The 12277-nt window shown below is 40.3% G+C and overlaps 1 protein-coding gene across 12 annotated transcripts in view; it reads right to left on the reverse strand.

Moving 5' to 3' along the window:
* The window catches only part of kirrel3b (kirre like nephrin family adhesion molecule 3b), a 161746-nt gene that overhangs the window by 21198 nt on the left and 128271 nt on the right, over positions 1-12277 (reverse strand). For all 12 annotated transcript variants that reach the window (XM_034866851.1, XM_034866850.1, XM_034866845.1 and 9 more), the window contains exons 6-9: positions 10421-10526; positions 3457-3605; positions 3163-3290; positions 2547-2673 (exon numbers count right to left, since the gene is read on the reverse strand). In XM_034866851.1, coding sequence (XP_034722742.1) covers positions 2547-2673; positions 3163-3290; positions 3457-3605; positions 10421-10526 — 510 coding nt within the window. The remainder of the gene's footprint in view (positions 1-2546; positions 2674-3162; positions 3291-3456; positions 3606-10420; positions 10527-12277) is intronic.

Raw genomic sequence — 12277 nt, forward strand, 5'->3', positions numbered from 1 at the left:
TTCTGCAGAAAAATAAATTCCAGGAAAAACGTCAATTGAAGTGGTCCTCTTTCATTCCCTGTCCACATCCGTCACACTAGGCTGCCTAAGTACTGTATGTGTGTCATCATACATAAACTGTTGTGCAGATCGACTCACACCTGTGGATCTATTAATTAATGTATTGCATGTATATATGGTCCTTTAGTGTACACAAGCTAAATCCTTCTAACCATGAAAGATAACTTCTGTAATGCTTGTTTCTGTAGGACTGTAGTAGAAGCCATGCATATATGTAGTACGCTATATAAATAATCACATGCATGGATGTGCATGGCCCTCTTTCATGCATGTACAATTCAAGCTTTTCCATTCTAAAAAAATTTGACTGGAGCAAGCAATATGTATCCATTAGCGACTTAAACACAAACTGCCTCCCCTGCTAGCTGTTTGATTATAATTAAATTACATTCTTCCCCAGGGAAAGCAGGAATCCTCATGTCTATGTGGTATGCCACAGTGGGAGCTAGTCACACACAACGGCAGAAAAGAGAAATACAGAGGGAATGACAAATTATAAACACGTGTAATTTAAATGATTAAGGCATTTAGAAATCAGGGGATAACTGCGGGGAAAACAAACAGCAAAGAAAAGTTTAAATGCGCAGCAGACATTGTCGCATTGTGAATGCTCTAAATATGCACAGCATTGCCTGGTATCTACTGTATCATGGTTGTCCTCAGCCAAAGCTTGTTCATCTGTTACGTTAGTTATTCACAGTCACAAACAATTGAGTCCTGCTGACTGTCAGTAATGTAGGTTTTATAAGCTGATGAAAGGTAAGGAGCATTCAAATTTATCTGCAGTTTAGACAGTGGCATAGAACAACAAATGCCCCCCCCCCCCCCCCCCCCCCCCCCCCCCCCCCCCCCCCCCCCCCCCCCCCCCCCCCCCCCCCCTTCCATACACACACACACACACACACACACTTCCAACACACCACTAATTCTGCTGCAGTGTTTCCACTTTCACAAGTTTGACAATCTGATTCACCTTAAGGAACGAGTACGAAATGACTTGAGATTCCTCATGTGGTTTGGGGGGGAACAGAGACGAATTTCAATTATTCAGCAGGATAAAACGTAACAACGCTTTTGAATGTCAAAAACCAATTCAGGTAGGGAGGTATAAGACGGAAAAAGGAGGAATCCAAGCAAATAAAAGACTAGAAGACATCCCAAACGTGTTTAAATGAAGTCTAGAGACTATAGACTAAATAAACATGCCACTTCAGTTCTGTTGTATGTTTCCCAGTGTGCTCGGAGTTGTGTTGTGTTATAATCTTTATTAAAACAATCAGTCTTCTTTCTCTCATGGTGTTGTTTTTGTAAACAACACATTCTCCATGAGCAGAAAAGAGATGCATCAAAATAAAGCGGTGCATTGGATGTTTTGTTGCATTCTGTTTATACATTAAGGCTGTAGAAAGGATGGCAGTAAACAGTAGGTTGCTATTAACAGAATGTTGAGTATAATTTGTCATAATTTTTCCTTACGCCTCTTCTGCCTTGATTTCAACTGAATTCCTGGCTGAGAAGGAGCAGCCTCATTGCAGTATATAGAAAGTCGTGGTTCTGATCTTGTGCTGGAGGGAATACTGGTATCCAATTCTCTCTGATATGCAAAGCTAACGTCTGGGTTTTTGAAAAGAAAATCTTTACACACGCTGTTTGCTACTTGATGTATCCTCATCCCCAAATCAGCACCAGTGTTGCTTACAGGCAAACTCTTTTGTTAGCTTTCAAAATGTACAATGATACACTGTCAGCATTAACTCAACAGTTTCTTACAACCTTCTCTTGTTTTTTTTCCTTCTATTTGGCACAGGTTTCTTTCAGATGGACACGGAAAAAACAAGAGACATGTAAATCCCACAACTGAGAACCTCTGGCACACCGAAGCATGCACCCTGAATATCAAGCGCTGATAATGAAGTCATTTGTTTGAGAGTTGCCAGGTCTCCCACCAAGGCTGGTATTCATTAGTCAGTTGGTGCCTCAGAAGAGGCTGCTTCCCTGTGACTCATGCAGACTATAATTAGCATTTAAGTACATTTCACCTGTTCATGAAATGTCTGACCATATCTTGAAAAGATTAAGTCTATATTTATTGCTTTTTCTACTTAAAAGCTTCACAATGATGTCAGTTCAGGAAACAGCTTTGTCTTATCACATTATCAGGTGCCACATCATTGGGCTGTGTGTGATGCTTGTGTTTTGTTACTCTGTCTACCTGTTAAAACTGAATAGTTTCTCCAAGAAACTGCTGTACTAAAAAAAAAAAGACGAGGAATAAAGCTGCATATTCTGTTGGAAGTTGTGTGGATGGAAGACTTTTCTGAATCACAGAAGAAGCAGAAGACTGACTCCTGTGACAAATTGCTTTCTTTTTGCCGCCGTTGACCCCAGACCTCAAGATTCACACTTCTCTGTGTATGCATTTGACATCTTTGTGGGTGTGCATCTGAGCCTGTCTGTGTGAAAGACATTCAAAAAATACAGCTTACCATTGACAGTGAGAGAAACCTCCTTCTCTCCTGCTCCTACACGCTGGACCACAGCACGGCAAACATATTTCCCAGCATCCTCCTGTCTCACGGATTTCAGTATCAGGAGGTTCTCATTGCTAAGGACCTGCGGCAAAAAAAGATGATCAAATGCAGTGACAGCAAAGGCACCTTCACATTTGAGTTAGCAACAAGGCAGTGTTATGGGAAAGAAGGATAGGCACCGTATTATGCTTAAAGTGCACCTCTCCTCAATAATTAAAATCCAATTCATGGTCTGATCTCAGTGGACTAAATGGGCTGGCTTTGGCCTTTGATGTTGACAAAAGGGAAGGTGCAATGAGTCTGAATTTGTTGATCAAATTAACAGATCTAATTTGAGAACAGGTCCTAAAGAAGCTGGGACTGCAATGGCCTCAAGATCTTATATTTAATGGACATCTCAAAACAGAAGCACTATGACATCAACTAACTACCTTAAGCATTTTATATAGGCCACGGACATGCTGGAATCACAGCAAGTCTCAAACATCAGAGAAAAGCAGCTTTGAATCTATTGTCACATTTTATGACTGGATGTAGAACCTTAGATAGCAGTACAAATCAATATACACACCACTCCAGATCCCCTTTTCATCCACACTATGGTAAGAGAGGGATTTCCTGTCCAGGCACAGTTGAAAACAGCGTCAGATCCAAGGTCCACCTGCAACGACTGAGGCTCCGCAGCCATGCGAGGACCAACTGTTGAAATAAACATCATTACCTGTCAATTTACTGCATGATAGATCCACAATTAAGCAGATGTGGTGAATGTAGAGCTTAGTGTCAAAATATACAAGACCTTAACCACAGCCATGTAATATCACGTTGCATTTCTGAATGCAGAATCGCTTAAGGAGTTACTCACAGTAGACGTCAACGTTACGGCTAATGTTGGTGCTGCCAAGAGGGTTGGTAACCTCGCAGGAAACGGGTTCTGTAAAGAAGGAGTGGTCCACAATAACCTCATATGTGTCTCCAGAAACCTCCTTGATAATGCTTCCTCCTTTGGCCCACCTGGTGAAAGGCAGAAAAGCATAGATGGTAAGAAATGCAACGACTGAAGGAAAAGGGGAAAAGGCATTGAGGCAGGTTTTTTACGCTGCCTTATGTCAATAGCATTCTTTTGTGTGAATACATCATCAATCTGGGGACAGTTTTCTGTGCTGGCTTCAGCACATTTTTGTGGCAGCCCTCCATGCTGTGACAAGCTCCCCGGTGACTCGGAGCAGACAGCACGTTCCTCATTAAGCCAGGCAGAAAGAGCAGCACAGAGTGCCAGCTAAGAAAAACAAATCACAGAATGACAAATGGGTAGCGCAACCACCTATGAAGACGATGGTTGACAAGTACTGTATTACACACAACAGCTGATGTTAATAAATTGACATGGGATCACATAAAGAACATCTGTTCATGTTTGTGAGTGATAGCTTCAGTGACGGGAACACAAACACTTCCTACGTGTTTAGGTGAGACTTATATGATGTCACGGGCAGCGGTGTCTTGCTCTGCGTGGTATGGATGGCTCTCTGCTGCTACCACAGACAAGCCCCATTTATAAAAGTGAAGGCATATGTGGATGTCTGGTCTCTTTGGAAAATGTAGACGGTGTTGTGGGACATACAGTGCAACACGCATCTAAATGCTGTCTTCCTCCACAATAGAGACACATCTGCATGCTGATGTGGCAAATGAAAACAATGACAGCGGAACCGGTGCCTGTCTCCATTTTATATTCCTGCCAGTACTGAGAGCAGTTTTTACGGGATGGGGAACTCATTTGCTTTCCATGACTAAGCTGGCCCCATGCTTCACTGACATGCTATCATTTAAATGAAAACAGATTACCTCATTCAATTAGTAAGTGGAGTGAAGCAGAATTCTAATTGGGCTTCATGGGATTGTTTTGCGCTTTTTCTCCAGTAGTAGATCTTTTAGAGTTGTGTTCTTGAGTGACAAGGACACAGCTGAGAGCTCCGCAACACCTGTGTTTCCGAAAAATGTTGAAAATAGGGCAGGTGTTTTTTTTTAGCCTGTCTGTCCTTTTACATAACTGTTAGTATTACTCGTATAGTGTTTGTGTGTGTGTCAGCGAGCACAAACTGATACATACATACAAAGCCTAGATACTGTAGACTTGGGATAGAGTTGTGTATAAACACTTTATATCTGCAAAGTCTCTATATCACATCCCCAATACTGTATATCAGCACACAGAATCCTTTGTATGCTACATATTGAAAGATTAAAAGAATGTGAAAAGCTTTATGTCAATAATGAAAGTTGATGTTCGCAGATGTTAGGAGTTTGTCTCTAAATATCATTATGAATGTTTCCGCTGCTGTTTATATGACGATGATGATAAAGATGATGACGATGGTATTAATCACACTGGTGGCGGTTGCGTCAATCATGAAGAAGACAATAACAACGACGATTAGGATGATGATGATCATCCTATCAATGCTATTGATGATGAGGACAACAATGAGAATGATGATGTTGATGACAGTGATCAAAGATGAAGATGATCACGATAGAACCTACACTGGTGATGAGTTCCAAAGTTTCGGTCTTGCTTAAGGAAACAGCAGGTACAAAAAAGGTAACAAAAACAACCTCTCCGTAAGGTTCATTTGGTGGCTGTTCTGGAGCTTTCTATCATATAACATGGTCTTCATCAGCAGATGGAGTCGTCTCACTTGTTAAGGAAATGTAGACGTTGCAATTTTCAAGTTCAGTTTTGTTTTGGAGCACTTTGAAGATTTTTCTTTCATGTTGGCTTTAATGTTTATTCTCGCTCTTGATATCAGCAGTTGACAACACAATCTCTGTTCTGGAGCTTTGGATCACATCACAAATAGTAAAAAGTGCTCAGAAAAACTCAATCTGCAGATAAAGAGCATATGATATGTACAGGGATCTCTAGGTGAGCGTGCACACGTCATACAACCATGATGGTTGTGATAACTATGACCATTATGATGATGACAGCTATGATGCATCTATATCAGTATGACACTGTTTCCATATACACTTCACCAGCTTATTCTGTAGGAGTTTTAATAGGGTAGGGACAAATGTCCGGACAGCCAACTGCTTCCGAGCAGAGGATATGGTTGCCAGTTTTGGGAGTCTGTGACGATGTTAGAGAGAGAACAGACAGAGGGCCATCGTCCGCAGGGAGCATGGGAGCTCTGTTGGTGTGCTGGGCCTTGTCCAAGACTCATGTCAAAACATGGCTGGCCCAGGGTAATGCAAACACCTGCATTCCCTTTGGGAGGTTAGAAGGGCCGGTGCAAGCTTACTCCAAAGCTGACTCACTTTACACTGCTGTATCCTATTCAGGGATTTGATTCAGACAGAGGGTGTGAATCTTGTATGCTCAAATGTCTGTGTGTGTGTGTGTGTGTGTGTGTGTGTGTGTGTGTGATTGTGTCTATGTGAGCAAGCACATGTACAAGGTGTATATTTTCCCATGTGCATGGGTCTGTTAGCCAACACTGATATACAGATAAACAGGTCTGCCGTTAATGGAAGCAGAGGACGAAGGAGACATAGAAGAGGGGAGAGTTTTGTGTTTGCTGAATGTGATTAAGGCAATAAAACAGTAACAATTAAATTAGGCAGGTATCTGTGCCATCAGCATTGAGAACCACAGTAAATCAGACCCACAGTTATTATCAGCATGGTTAAGCACAGCACAGCGCAGTTCTATTCTCCCTTACATGCATATTGAAAGTGATGACTATTGACTTCTCTGAGGAATATAAAATAAATATGCATATATGCATATACGTGCATTCATGTTGACATGAACATAAATTGCAGAGTTATTTCATGTTCTGCCAAGGAACTAAAGTAAGTACAGATATTATATTTTAAAAGAAATACAAGTGTCATGTAGACAAGAGCTTAGATTAAGCGTGAACCGTAATTATGTGCGCCGTTAAAACTAACGTTCTCAACTACAATTGCGAGTTGTTTGAACAACATAAACCTGTTTAGAATTATCTAAATGAACAATGCAGCAAGGACGAAGCATGTGAACTGCTAAAAAAACTCGACCCTAGCTCCCACCCTTAGCCAAACAGCGTGGGTAACAGAAAGAGGCAGAAACAAAATCAAAGCCTCGTAACCATATAGGAGACGTTCTTGTCTCGATCACTTAATTAGTACCATCCTTCACCACGGTCTGCATGCCGACGCACTAGCCACACTACGCAGAGCTACGGGAGATGCTGGAGAGACGTAGCATTCTCCCCACCCAATTATGCAATGAAGCACTGATTAAAAAAAACACAAAAGCTTGATCAAGGGCCCCGCCCGGCAAAAGGATAGTGGCAAAAAATATGAGCCCAACCCGGAATAACCAGATGACTTTTTTTCCTGACTTCTTGGATATGGCTAACATTTTTTGTTACTTTTCAAGGTTATTACAGACGTTTAATAATAAGTCCAACATTTTCAAGGGAAATTCCAGGTTGTCAGGGTTGCATTGAATTGTACATTTGCAGCTGCATTAACACACTTTATTTTACGATTATGCACAAGTGCTGTGAATTAAACACGATTACGTCCTATGGTGAGGGAAAGTATGGTGATTGTAGTGTCAAACATAAGCAAACAAATAATAACACTGAGAACTTAGGTGTGGGGAGGATTGGAATGTTGTTTGCTCCAGTGCCATGCAAAAGATGGGGTTCTGCTGTTGCTCTGTGCATGGTTGTGTGTGCAGACGAGGGACCTGATTTGCTTTGTTTGTTATTCTTTCTTTTCTCTCTGGTGGGTTCTTGTTTGGATCTGAGAAAACCCTCTGTGTCTTCATCAGAGGGTGGTTGAGTGATTGTGATGTCTGCCAGTTAGCCCTTCTACTATTATAAAAAGTAATGAAGATGTTCCGACCCACTCGTCTTTCCCTCTCAGAGAATGTTGATTCCCTGAGTGCCGACTAAAATGCAAAACCATTACTTTTACTTCATTCACACTCCTGCACCACTTTCCTCTTCTCTTCCAACCCCCACCTACACACTATGTCCTCTCCAATCCCTTGAATTCATCCCTATTTACTCTCCCCTTGAGTTGTGTCCTGGCAAAGGTTCAGGTATCTGTAGAAATATATCTTATTTCCATTTTCACGTTTAAAGTCAGACTTATTGAACCAGTGAGGCAAGCGCAAGGGGTTGGAGGCAACAGAAAGTACCGTGCCTTTGACTAGTGCCCCCGCTATCTCAGATCTGTGTCTCAAGTGTCCATTGAATTGGAGGATGGCAAAGTGGCGCAGTGCACATTGGGAATGGATGGCTCTCTTGGGGAAGGAAAAGAGGCCATCCGTCTAAGAACTACTCTGTCCTTGTGCCATATCTGATCTGGGGTAGACAGAGTGTATTAGCACTGAAAAATTGCCTCACGCTGCTTGACCAGCTTCCTGCTCTCCTCTGCGATATTGCTCTATAGAGGGGAAATTTGTGGGGGGCCCTCCCTAGACAAAGCTCTAAAGCAAGCATTATGAGGAACTAAAATCCCCTGTCCACCATGCCCTAAATGCCAATGGTGCACGGGAGCCTTGAAGATCTTGTATAAATTGCAGATAAATCTAAATGGGAGACTATGAGACTGTGAAACTGATGGAGAGTATAACCTTGAAGTATTAAAAGTTATTAGTCAGTGTGATATTATCTAATCCTACAGTGTATTGTGTCAATGACAGAAAGCCAAACAGCAGAGAGAGAGAGCAAGAAAGAAAGAAAGATAGAAGGAAAGAAAGAAAGAGGGGAAGAAACAAATTAGAGAGTTGGAAAGTGGCAGTTTTACTCTCCTTAGATTCAACATACAACCTTTTTCACTCTGTAGTTTGTCAAACTAAAAGAAAAAGTAATCTCAACCGCCATTGCCTTTTAGCTCTTGAGACCCAGGGGAGAAGTCTGATTCCAGCATTGATCTAGTCTCATAACAATAGAGGTGAAATCCCTTTGCAGGTGCAATAGACGTCCTGTCTATGCTGTGCACCTACACAATCAAATACAAACCTTGTTTTCCACAATCTCACTGCCCTCCCTTCTCCTTTCCTTTTTCAAAAGGGCAGAATCCATCAAAAAAGGCAACATATCTGTTTGCACCTGTGAGTGTGTTGTACATCCATTTCATTTCCCAGTACCATTACAAGATTCAGAGCTGGCCAATTCCCTTTGGTATCGATTTCATTCCATTTATTTTTTGCTAGTTTTTAAAAACCTCCCACACAGAAAAACATCTCTTGACAAATGACATGAGTATTACACTTCCAGAGGGCTATGCAGGACTTTATGAGAATAATTACTGTCCATTTTGTTGTTTCATCTCAATAGTAGTGGAATAGTAGTACATTAGGGTTAGCAAAACTGCTGCATGATGAGATTTTGGTAAGCATTTCACAAGCAAGGCGGTTTTGTCCATCTATTTATTTATTCATTTTGTTTTCTATTTTTTCCATCCAACTTGATTTGATGCGTGCCAGTTTATTTTTCATCTACAACTGTATAATCAGTGCGGTTATTTGCTAAACAATATATGTTTTGGATTATAATGGAAACTACAAAATGTGACTGCTTTGTTTTTTTGAACTAACCATAATTTAATAATTCATATTTCTTTCTTTTTTTAAACAAGCCCATTTCCAAGGATTTGTGTACATATTGATGATGATTCTGCATTCAGTGCACAATGTATGTACAGTGCCTATGTTGAGCCAATTAACACTGTGTCTGGTGAATACCTTTCCATACCATCCATACAGTATCAGGTCTGTAGGGTTAGCTTTACCATGAAATGGATCTATGGATGTACTATAAAAGTTGCTATAGGGTTTTATGTATACAGTAGTTTCAGAGATAATTGAAATCCCTTAATTTCTTAAGTGAAAATACAATTAAATGTAGCTTATTTTGTCAACAACCTTCACGAAACAGCCAAACTAAAAACATGTTCTCAAACCAGTTAGCACACATAACATTAAAATTGGATGGGGGTTGCCTAGGTTATGAAAAGTAATCTTTAAATCATTCAAGTGAGCTCCGGGTCATTTCTATTTCTGTATAACCTTCACATTCTTGTCCTAAAACTACTGTATCTCTGTGGCAATTTCTCAAACATAATTTCTCTAATCTGTATTCTTTTTGGGACATTTGAGTTTTTAAAAAACAAATACAAAAAAGGGCTTAAATTCAAACTTAGTGTATGGGCAGTCCGCAGTATTCAACCAAAACACACACATAAAAAACCCACTAGCAGACCCCTGGGAGGAAACCTGTCTTCCAACTGTATACTGTGGAGCACAACATAATCTAAGAAAAAGCTGTAATCTTGACAGCTTCATCAGATGTCATGCACATTAGGTTTACAGCTTTACTCCAACGCACTGATGGACATTTAAGGTCAAAGGGATATGATATGACCGCAAAGAAAGCAGCTATGCAACAAAGCCCTGTATTGCTTTGCTGCAACCCAGTAGAACAGACAAGGTTTCCCCAATGAGTGTTCTAAGGTATACAGTATTTTCTTTATATTGTATCAGCTTGACAGTGTATTGTTTTTCTACACTTCATTCTAAACTGTGGGCAGATATAATGGTGCCACCATGGCATCACAAAAAGGTGCCTGGCCTTTTTTTTAACAGTACATTGTAGAAATTGACTTTACGTTGAAATGTATTATCCACCAGCAACATTGGTGAGAGAAAACCTCATTTAAACTTTACCACCTTCTCTTCCTATTTTACATTACATTGTTCATTCTTGTGCGATCACGACTTGCATGTACTCTCAAAACACTTTTTCTTTTTACAATCTCACCTGTAGAGGGTGACAGGAGGGTTGGCCTTTGCAGAGCAGTGGAATTTCACAAGGTTGCCCTCGAGAACAGGTTGAGGCTCCACTGTGAGATTGACTAGTGGGAGATCTAAATACAAAACATAGAGACACAAAGACAACCAATTACAGAACTGGCAGCCTCCTCAAACTGGTGTAGTAAACTGCATGCCAGAGACAAACACCACGTTGTTGACACATTCTGTGGCTAAATAAGGCTCAGAAACAAAAACAAAAATATAGGAGAATTTTTGCAGAGAAGACAAAATAGACACCTTATAAATAGTTTAGAAACCACAAAAGAAAACAGCCAAAGACACTGACATGCAAATTTTATATTTTGTTTTACTACGGGGGCCTAGATTTTCCAAATGTGTTTTCATGCGACCCAAAACTGATTTGGCAGGCTTTCATGTAGCTGTATCACACATACAGTACTGTAGGTAAACAGGTTCTACTTAAAACCACAAGGACAACGTTGTTTCATTTGGATTATTTTACAACAGGCTGTGGCTGCGTTTAGAACAGTTGTGACATTCTATCAAAGTTTGTGAAAGCATTTTCTCCAAAATAATAGACACTCCTGAATAATTTGATGCCCTATTTGTTATTTTTTTTCCCACCCACCCAGGGGGTCTAGGTCCATACATACTGTATTTCACAGGTGTGAGGGAGAACATATTATTTGTATTCTCATACATTCATTAGTAACACTCTAAGGAGCGAATCAAAGGCAAACTTCACTTGATAATTAGTTTCAGTAAATGGCAATTTGAAAACAGCAAATAATCCCTAGTTCAGTACACTGCAATTAAAACAATGAACAAGCTCTGTGATACAGTACAAATACAATCGTTCTTATAACAACAAGCATCAGATTATGCTAATTTAATAAACAATTTAATTCATCCTAATTGACAAAGGTGGGAATCCTTTTGAAGATACGTGTTAATTTCCATATCAATCCCATCCCATGTGAAACAAATAGTTATTTACCCCACATACTCAGAGAATTAATGAATTCTAAGTAGGTGAAGCTTTTGTCAGGGTTTCTAAAAAGAGACTGGTAAACATTTTGTTGAGAGCTTGAAATGTGGAAAGGGAAAAAAAATGATTGAACTGATCGATACACAACCAGTGTTGTTTAAGTGTACAGTGTGTACTAATGTTAATGGAGAATCAGGTGTTCCCAATTAGACACAACTCTAGTTAGGGTAAGAATACCAGGGATAGCCGATCAGAGGCAAGGCAAAGTTGGGCTGGACATCCCTTCGCCATCCTAGGAATTGCAAATTTGCTTGCTGTCAACATTTAACGGAGCTCCCAGTATATATGGCTGGACAGAGCCAAACAGCCTCCAAGACTTACGGAGGAGGCTTGTTTGACGCCAGGGAATACAGTACCGTGATGGTTTTCTTTCCGGGTTTGGCTATTGGCATCCCGGGGCTAAGTCAGCTAATAGGACTGCTGTCCAGCTATCTGAGCTAACTAGCTGCAGCTAACTACAGTTAGCTGTTTCTTTAGCAATATGTAGCCTAAAGCTAACCTTATCCATCCAAAACTCGTGAATCACCACGGTACAGTATATACTGTTGTCAAAATGGTCTTACAAGATTCAGGACATCTTAATGACAAGTCTGAATGGTTCCACTTTAGTTGAGGTTGAGGGAACTATTCATGACACCGTTATAAACAATTTGACAGTGTAATCAACCTTGTAAATCTTTATGAGTAGTCCAAATTGTTTCACTTTACTTAAGTTCAAGGAAAATATTCATGACATATTCACAATGGTCTTACAACAGAAAATTACAAAACCATCCACTTAATGACAGTTTAATG

The sequence above is a fragment of the Etheostoma cragini genome, chromosome 3 (genome assembly GCF_013103735.1).
Source record: "Etheostoma cragini isolate CJK2018 chromosome 3, CSU_Ecrag_1.0, whole genome shotgun sequence".
Taxonomy (NCBI): Eukaryota; Metazoa; Chordata; class Actinopteri; order Perciformes; family Percidae; genus Etheostoma; species Etheostoma cragini.